General features: G+C 28.9%; 1 protein-coding gene across 1 annotated transcript; it reads left to right on the forward strand.

Annotated features, from left to right (window-relative positions):
• The first annotated feature begins 5,197 nt into the window (after nucleotides 1-5,197).
• Nucleotides 5,198-8,204, forward strand: LOC132952742 (wee1-like protein kinase 1-B). The gene is made up of 2 exons (XM_061025152.1): nucleotides 5,198-5,578; nucleotides 6,445-8,204. The coding sequence occupies exon 2, from the start codon at nucleotides 6,536-6,538 to the stop codon at nucleotides 8,087-8,089; it is 1,554 nt and encodes a 517-aa protein (XP_060881135.1). The 5' UTR covers nucleotides 5,198-5,578; nucleotides 6,445-6,535; the 3' UTR covers nucleotides 8,090-8,204.
• The last annotated feature ends 2,560 nt before the right edge of the window (nucleotides 8,205-10,764 follow it).

The raw sequence follows: 10,764 nt of genomic DNA on the forward strand, positions 1-10,764 counted from the left end.
CACGATTATTTGAATTAAACATTTTTCGTCTAGTTTTTGCACGCGTTTTCCTCATCTTAATTTTTGTAGCGAGTGACTTGCAGATCATAAAAAATGCTTATACCTATTACCTAATTCACCACTTTAAAGTTCAAACTAAAATAAGTAATTTTAAATGTGAAAAAAATGTTTTTTATTTTCTAATATGATATTATACATATACATAATATACATAAATAGATAGATAAGTATATTATTATTTATTAGGAAGTAATAGAAACTAAGTAGGTCACTGTTCCTACCTATATACTGTACCTATGTATAACCTATTACATTTTTTTATTTTAAATTAATGAAAAAAAATAATGATTTATTATTTGTCATTGTCAGAATGTCAGTCAAGGGCTGTATATTAAGTTTATAACTATTTATCGAAATTGTTGACATGTACCTAGTCAGTATACCTACATTAAGACATTAAGTCGGTAAAAAGTGCAGGACGCACGATTCTTTTTGATAGAACTTCGTTATAATATTATGTGCGTAAGCACACAGTCACCCAGACAATATAATATTTTGGTTCCAATGGATACGTTCGATTTTCTTATAAACAGTCGAAATTGAATCGTCTCACCGGAAGGATTTTGTAAATGCACGCGTCAAACGTAATCAAAAAGGGGTGCGAGTGCGTGGGAACGAGTTTCGTGTTTCCCGTAACACGCGGACCGTCCGACCGTGCATATGTGTATATATATATATATATATTATAATACGACATTTTGTGTACACCCATAAATAAATGTTAGGTTCTTATGTGTATATAAAAAATATACATATTGTATTGTGCATATTACATAAATATATGACGAACAGGTGAGATCTTACGTTTATGCGTGGGTTTTTTGTATAACGGTTCCGTGTGTACATCTGCCATTTAATTCCGCCTCGAGAGAAGTAATATTCCGTAAGACGCATAAGGCTAAATATATATATATATACACACACATAGGCACACACAACACGTGGGACTCGTCTTTTATATATTTCAAGAAAACGGAACGCTGCAAGTATTAAATGGGTATATATTATATAAAATATAATATTATACTATATATTATACGGAAAGCAGTTCGAACACTGATCCTCGTCCCCAGGTTTAAAACATCTCCGACTAGTACTATTTTTCCGTTATTTGTATTATGCCTATACAGTGTACAATATACAGAGTGATTAACCAAAAATGATATGCTCATTGCTCACACCCATTTTAGATGAATAACTATTTTATTTTATTTTTATTATTTTTGAACTACTTGAGAAGTTGTGGACGGCTGTGGTGATACAAACTTGAGCTTTTTAAATGAGAACTTCCTTTTTTACTATAAATTATTTAGTGGATCATTTTTTTGAACATTTTGATGCATCTAATTCAAAATTCTAACGAGTATAGTTTCTCTGCAATAATTATAATGTTTATACTAAGGATAATATCCTTATTAAAAATTATTTTACAAAAATAGAAAATGGATGTAATATTGAATTTAGTATTTATTATATTTAGACCATTTTTATAAATTTTGTTATAAATGTTGATTTATTATTAATTACTAAAATCTTCAAATCACTATAGCACATTATCCCCATCATAATATCTTCCGAACCCATCATCGTGGTTATCCTTAGTACACAAAGTTAATTAATTCAAAAAATGAGCTCGTTCAAATTTTGATTTTGGTTCTTACATCAATTTTTTCAAAAATTATCATTTCAATAATTTACAGTAGAATTTACAGAGGGGTTCACAATATATGAAAAACTGCATCCCCACAGTACCTACATTATTTAAAACTTAAGTAGTACAACAAATTTCAAGAATTTTAAATTAAGGTCTTTTGCAGTAAATTAAGAATTCCAAATATCAAATTTTCAATAACATTATTTAAGAAAAAACAAGCATGCTTGGTTAGTCACCCTGTATACACATGCAAAAAAGACTTGGTAAAAATAATAATATATGAACATGCATCTGCTGCGGAAGACTTGTTGAGATGAATGCACCATTAGTGTGAAGTTTCGACAATGGTCTACACGTTAAATAGTTACCTACCAGGTAAAAATAATAAAAACAATTTGATTGCGATGTTTGCTTTTGCGGAGACGCTAAAAAAGGTCGTTTTGACACTTTTCTTTTTATAATTCGACGTCTTATAGCATATGGTATTTTCTTTCAAAAAATTGTACTACAGTCTACAGATGTTAAATCTATTATTCTTTTTGATATTATTTATCTCTACACAATAGGCGTAGGTTGTAGGTACCACTACATAGTGGTATTTATTCATTGCCAATGTGCGACCGTGTGTACCTATATACTATACCTGCATATACCTAAAGTAAAACATCTTATATAAAATGTATGATGTATCATAATGTATTTACAATTTATCTTTGATCTATTATAGTTTATTACATATTTCATTAAGACTTAAAACTGATTTCAATAAATAATATTTAATATTAAAGATCCGAAAAATACGTTTCTATAATATAGATTATTTTATTTACCTTCCACACGGGGTAGCTGGTGAGTGGTGGAAATATCTAATACTCATATACAGTATGGATAATTAATATTCAGTATTTATTTACATAGGTACCTACATAATTAAACTATTTATTACCATACGAAATTTGAATACAACGTTTATTATTTACTTAACTAAACAGATTAAAAGTTACAATGTGTATTAAGTGTGCATAATGGACTTAAATAAAATTTAAATGATTTTATTAATCAAGTATATTGAAGTATGGACAGCTACTATACGAGTTACAAAACAGATTAATTATCGTGTTGTTAATTATAGTGTTTCAACAACCATAGAATTAATACAGGATTTTTTTTAATTGACTACCACTTAAACAATGTTTTATGCACAAAATTCAATACAAATTGCATTATCAACAATCACAAACAGCCGGAAATGATGGCGACATTTTACTTCATAATTAATAGGTTGAGGTATACCTAAATAAAACTTACATTATTACTTATTGAAGTTTTATAACATAGCTTTTAAACCTTAAATATGTTACTGGGACAAGTTAAAACCATATTCTTATATTTTTCATATTACATTAATGTATTTTGTAGTACTACATAAATATTCATCATACAATAATACAGTTGAAAGTAAAAATTGCGAACAAGGTAGAATAATAATATTATATAGATCTGCAGTTGCAATTTTCAACTGCACTTTTCTACTATTACTTGGCTCGTATGACGGACATTGCCATATAGGCGATAAATCTTATTACCTATTGCTTTCAAAAAACTATGTACAATTGTAACCAAACATTTATTATTTAATTATATATTTCAATATCAATAATTTCCGGTATAATTAATAATGATCATTAAAAATATATTTATAACTACACTTATACTAGCAGCCACTTGCCAACAAATATTATTTTTTTGATATAATTATGTAGATCAGAGATCTATAAGTTATTACCTAGAATTAGTATATAGTGCACTGTCGAGAAAATTAAAGCCAACAGTGAAAACCCCATAGATTGATATTTGAAATCATAACATAATATCTAAAAAGATTTTTTTGTAAACCTTAATAACTACTTAATGATCAAAATCATAGATAATAGAAGAATTATTATCTATGATCTAAATGAATAGGGTATGATTCGCAATAACTTAATGATGTCTTATTTTTAATTACTGACTAAAATAGTTCATTATTAAATAATTTTAAATAAATTTTATCGAATGCCCCCATTTCCCGTTGTCCAAAATTCTATATCATACCGTAAAATAATATTTCTTTTCGTTGTTCATGTTGTAATAGAACAATTTCAAGCTTGGGTGGAGCCCATTAGTTATTTATTTACAACTATACATAAACGTAATTCTGTAATAATATCGTGTTTAATGTTTAAATGTAATTCAGCCATGCAGTCATGCATGTTGCATGTATAATATTTTATATTTTCATACGATATAGAAGTGCACTTATGGTCTTCAACCATTAAGGTTAAATTAATATTATTATTATTATTATTTAATAAGTCATTGTAGGAACCTATAATTTCGATCAATTGGCCATTTTAGTTAATGTTTATTTTATATAACCCATATTATGTTTAATAAAAATCGAATTGCGTTAATGAAAACTATAAATGTTTATTCATCTCCCAACTATAAGGTCAAACTTTAGTGTGGCGATCTGCAGTAGTTCACTAGTGCAGTAATGCAGGATATCATAAAGATTAAGGTTAAGGTCACTGGAGCAGCCAGAATATTTAAAAGGGGAGATCATACTTGCTATAATATAGACAGTTTATGAAACTGGTTCAGAATAATAAATTAAAATATTTTTTATGGAAAATGTAAATTAATGTTTTTTAATAATGTTTTAGAACTCATGTAGAAGAAAAACAGCATATTATTATTCAATATTGTATTTTAATATGTTTGTAAGTAGGGACAAAAAAAAAGTAAAATAAATCATAATATTTTATCGAAACATTCAATTTAATGTATACATCTTGTTCCGCCCATGTCCGCTTAATAAGGCATAATAGTTATATAATTATTTATCTAAAAAACATAAAGAGGCGCATGCCAAGGAAATTACGCGGGCGCAATGATAAACAAACGCACGTGGGACTCGAAAACGACTTCGTCGACAATAACAACAACAACAACATTTGGCAGGTTTTGAGACGTCGTGTAGTATTGGAGTAGTAGTTCCTAGTTCGGTATCAGGACGTACGTTTAATAGGCATTAACCAGAATGCAGCTGATGCAGTGCGGCTGCCGCAGCAGCTGCTGCTCCCGTAGTTCCGTCCCGCCATTTCCATACTATTTATTATATTTCCCCCTTCGCCCGGCGATAACGATAACAATAACAAATAACAGCACAATAATAAAAGGCTTCGGCGGTGGTGCATAATGCAGCAGCAGCAACCCTCCAAAAAGCGAGCACGGAGAGCAACAGCTGCCGTCATCATCGTCGGCGTTTTCCCGCGCTTTACCTTTACACGACAACAATCACCCGGCCGTTTGCGTTGTAGTGTTGGACACACTGCGCGCTGCAGTGTCGCCGGACCACTGTCACATGACCCACACCGGCCAATCTGGTGTCTTGGCGCCCTACGTGCCGCACACTTTTCGGCTCTTCTTGATATTATTTTAACAATATTACAATTATCTCGACAACTCGACCGCCGGATGACTCATGCGCGCGCCCTAGCCCGCCAGTCAAGTTTTTATCGCTAGTTTCGAGTTTTTCGCTCGTTTTAATTTTTTTGCATTCGCGTAATCGCGTTAAAACCCGTCTGGAGCCGACGGGCTTCTTCGTTTCTGCCTTCTCAACGCTGTTCGTTTCGTTTTTTCGTTGTTATTGCGTCGTTTCCACGGCGACCTGCCTGAGAAAACCGTCGTCGTCTGTCAATTCGCTTTCGAAATAAGTGGTTTTTTTTTATCCGTGGTGAAAGTGTTTTTTTTTTTTAAATCATTTGTTTCTCACATCCGTCGGACCATAGTATCGACGATCGAAAATGTCCTCACAGTCATGTAAGTACACAAATTACGATTTTAAATTCATAATAATCCTGGTATATTAGGTAGATAGGTACTCCTTTGACTGTGGTACTTAGCTTAAAGATTTTTTTAAAGAAGATTTCATGATTGTGACTGGATTACGCAATATTTAGATTCGTGTTTTCCGTATCTGTTGTGTATAATTTTGGTTCAGTTTAATACTTACGGTAACCATTTAGAGATTGATCATATTGAAATTTAATTTGGTAAATTTTCACAATATCAAATTAACCTATATTGATAGGTGTATCTAATTCTATACAATAATTCAGTTTATATAAAGTATCTAGGTACACACTTGACCTTTAAAAATTAATTTTTTTTCATTTATTTTGAATATAATTAGTTTATAACGTCATGGAATTATGTTTGATATGTTTAACATTTTATCTAATAGATCTAAGGATCGGTACCTTGAAAACTTCGAGCAATTTCAATCTATAATTAATGTTAGGTAATAATTATATTTAATTTGTATTGGAAAATTACAGGGAATTCCACTAATCATTATTTAAATTAATCATTTCTATTTTCATAGCCAGATTTATTTATTTTTAGTACAAAACTTTTTTTACTCAAATAAGTAGGTACCTATGTTTATTTTGAGGTATATTTTTATACCGATCAGTACAAATAGGTAGCTACATTTTTTTATACACTTACAGGCAAAATAGTTAACAAAAACTACCCGGTTCTTGTTGTAGGTAGGTAGTTATAATAGTGTAATACTTAATACTTGATTTTGTCAATTGTCATTTATTTGAATATTAAATATGGTAAAAATAATGTTTTTTTAAATAATTTCACATTTTAATTAAGTACATTTTTATATTTTTCAGGTCTTGTGTAGCTCAAGACAGTGTATTACAATGTTCAATTTGTATGTTGACAAATTATATTTGAAAAAAATTCAAATTTGTTTGACCAAACATGGACGGCGTGGACGTACAACGTTTGTTCAGCCCAGTTACATTGTTACCTAGACGTTTAAATTTCAGTGACTCTGATGAACCTTGTCTTATTACTGCCAACATACATGAGTCTCCTAAAACACCACCTAACCATGTACAGTATATTCCACCCATGACACCTGCCAGTCGTAAACATCGACCTACAATTCCATTAAGGTTTGCTGAGCATTTAGCTTCACCTTCTAAAGCGGATTCACCTCAAAAAGATGAATTATCATATTCACCTCCTATAAAGAGGATTCGTGTTCTTAAACTGGAAGAAGGTATATTGGATCGATCCCAATCTTCTATAAAATCTAAATTATGTGAAAATAAGAATTCATGTCAATTACTTAATGAATCAACAATATCTAAACCTAAACAATTTAGCATAAACCCATTCTCTCCTGCAGCAACTGACCTACGGTTAAAATGGACAAATAACAATAACAATAATAATAATAATGAATCATCAACACTTGACAACTGGTCTAGAGATTTAACAAATGTTGAGCTAACTGATCTTGAAGTATCCAGGTATTTTAAAGAATTCAAAGTAGAAGATCTAATTGGAAAAGGAGATTTTGGTGAGGTTTATAAGTGTACTAATATGCTAGAAGGAATGCCATATGCTATTAAAAAAACACTTAAAAAAGTAGTTGGAACTAGACGAGAAAATTATGCCCGTAAAGAGGTTTATGCTAATGCTGCATTATTTAGTCATCCAAATATAGTTGCTTATCATTCTGCATGGAATGAGAGTAATTCAGTCTTTATACAACTAGAATATTGCGATGGTGGAAATCTAGATGAAATGATATTTACTAAGCACCACAATTTCAATGATGCTGCCATCGAGCGTCTATTATCTCATTTATCAAGTGGCCTTCATTACATGCATATGTCAAAAATGGTACACTTAGACATAAAACCTGCAAATATCATGATAAGTCATTCTAAGTTCCTGAAAATAGATGAAGATAAAGTTGATGGAGATATAATTTACAAAATTGGTGATCTCGGCCATGTTGCACATGCAGACAATTTAAGTGATGTGGAAGATGGCGATGGCCGATATTTACCTAAAGAAATGTTAAGTGGAAAATACGATAGTTCAACAATAACGAAAGTTGATATATTTTCATTAGGAATGACTGTATATGAAGCCGTTTCAGCTTTAAGATTGCCAAGTGATGGACCAGAATGGCATTTTTTAAGAGATGGATTTGTACCGGATATAGAAGATTTTGGATTAAGTTTACTTATAGCAAATATGATTGATCCAAATCCTCTCAATCGGCCAAATGCTATTGATGTATACAAGAATGTTACATTAAAAATGTCAGAGTTAGCCGAGATCTCTACTTTACAATTTAAAAGGGAATACTTAGCCAGTTGTACAGAAACACGATCTACTCAATGTTCCTCAACTAATAGAACTACCACTACCTCTAAACGAGTCCCGATGGCTTTAAGCACATGGCATAAGAGGCGTCTGGTTGGACAAAAATCTAAGCGTTACTATTCATTTTGAAAGTATAATATTGTAACTTACTTAACTCTGTTTTTTCTATGTTTAGATAGTAACTTGAACTCTGTGATGATAATTATAGTTTTTTTTTTTATAAAAGGTCTCAAATTATTTTTTTTATAAAAAGTTTGTGAATTTTTTTTATTGTATACGTTTTATGGAAATATGTGATTTTTCTATAGTTACGCTAGTTATAAATAACATATGTTATTTGCGGCATGATAAATATTTCTTCGTCACAGGCTGTGATACAGCACTCTTTAATATTATGATTTATGTTTTTCTTATTTGTGCGCAGTGCGCATATAAAATGAAGTTGTCATATTGTCATTATACTTCTAAAATTCATTTCGGCCTGGAATAAATATTGTTTAAAATTGTATAATTACAAAATGGTTAAAGTCTTTTGAGTACAAAAAAAAAAGGAAAATATAACATTTAAATCTTTAACTTTAAGTTTACTTCATGAATAACATAATATTATTAATTTTTAAACCTCCTCATAAGCAATTAATATAACGACTAGTTCTGTGTTACTTTAACAGCATTAGATACACTATATTTTGATACTAAATAATTAAAATGTAATGTATACGTTATATTTATATTTTATCATATAAAAAATATACCTAACTTCAATTCTTTTTTATATAATAGTTTAAGTTTTTATAATTTTGATAATTTTTAATAATATACTGGCCGAAATGACTTTTAACGTATAATATTAAGTTCTTGGTATTATTATTATTATATTTTTTTTTTTGTTAATAAAAATGTTTTTAGTTTTATTATTATATAATATGTTGAATAATAATATAATCTGTTATATACCTATTTTAATAACATTTTTTTTTATAAAACTGTCACTTAAATAATATTTTAAATTATGCCCTTATTAAAAAAAATAAACTTGAAAATGCATAATGGATAGTTTACTTTATTTATGTCTTTAAGTTTTATTTATGTTTTTACATTAAGTTTTAAACCGTAATAATTAAGATTAATTTCTCTTCGATGCCAACAATAATGCTAGCGTAAATACTATGAAAATATTATTCACTTGTAATTTATTATTATTGTTTACCTAATAACAATCGTTTTAATACGTTTAAGTTTATGTTAAATTGTCTGTTTATTATGCATTATAATTTATTAGTTAAACAAAGTTACTGAACTGTTAAAGAATACCTATGTTCATATTTAATGTTAAGATATTTGTGTGTAACAAATAACAATTGATGTTATTGTATTTAATTAAAAATAAACAATCAACACTAATATTTTCATTTTTTTTTTATTTTAGGTTAGGTATATTATATTACAATGTATGAGCCAGCTGGTCATAATATTAAAGTTGTTGATTTGTATTGTAGAAGCATATTTTAAATGAAAATCACCAAAACACTTAATACTTAACTGTTATTTGTGCCTAGATATTATGGTATTAACAACAATATTTAAATATGAACGATTTATTGTAAATAATATCAACTGAAATCATAATAAGTTGTATTAATATTAAATTTTGTTTTAATAAGAATAATAATTTAAATATATGAGGAATCGGGTTCTTAATATAATTTATTATTTTAATTTACATTTGTGGTACAGACACTATCAACGTGTACATAGATACTATATCTATTTATGTGCTTATATGGAAATTACAAGTAAAAATGTGATTTAAAAAAAAAAAAATAATTAGATGATTTCTTTAGCGTATCTTGGATTATACATTTTACACCTAATAATGCATTCATTAAGAACATAGTTAGTTTTCTCTTTTCTATTAACAATTTAATTTGCCAACTTTTATCCAACCATAGCATGCACACGGGAAATACACTGATCTAACAATAAACCTTGTTCCAATTTATTTTGTGCAAAACAGAAGTTTTATCAGATACCTATAGTACTTAAAATCTTATCCCAAATTATTTCATTTGTTCTCTATTTTAACGAGGACAGTTACCTACTTAATTTTGGGCTGACAATACTCCTTATATAATCTCCCTCTTATTTTGTGTTGGATTTTAAAGTTGAAAGTTTACTACTGTTACAGACTACAGTATCCAAGAGTAAGCTTTAGCCATGATGTATGAGTATGACTAATAGTGGTTGGAAATTTAAGTTGGGAAAGTGGTATCAGTGAAGCCTAAAACATTATTTTACGTTGGAAACGATTATTGTAACTGCAAGGTTCATATTATAACATTTGTGGTTCGTTGATGTGCATTGTAAAATATAATATACTATACGTAACGACAGAATTAAAAATCGATGAACAACAATAATTAGTCACCTGAAATCTGAATAGAATTCAATCAAAACCATTTTATAATTACTCTAGGCATATTATAAAGAATTTAAATCGTTTGTGTTATTATGAATTCGACAAGATCAAGAACTAAAACTTATTACTAAATGTAAATTTTAAACTGTGATTACTGATTTGTGAATGGTGAATTTTGACTTAAAATAATTTAAGTATTAAACTATTCAGCTTTCAAAGTGGAACGTAAATTCATTACTCATAAGTCATAACTTCATAAGTCATGAGTCATAGGTATATTATCTTTAATCATGACTAATTCATGATTTTTAATTATGATTCACAAATGAAGATAATTCATGAGATTGTTAACTGTTATCAATTATCATTTATTTTGATTCTCGTA

The sequence above is a fragment of the Metopolophium dirhodum genome, chromosome 9, assembly GCF_019925205.1.
Source record: "Metopolophium dirhodum isolate CAU chromosome 9, ASM1992520v1, whole genome shotgun sequence".
In the NCBI taxonomy this organism is placed as follows: Eukaryota; Metazoa; Arthropoda; class Insecta; order Hemiptera; family Aphididae; genus Metopolophium; species Metopolophium dirhodum.

Excerpts from the sequence above, each read along its gene's own strand:
- LOC132952742 (XM_061025152.1), top strand. The coding sequence starts at position 6,536 with ATGGACGGCGTGGACGTACAACGTTTGTTCAGCCCAGTTACATTGTTA.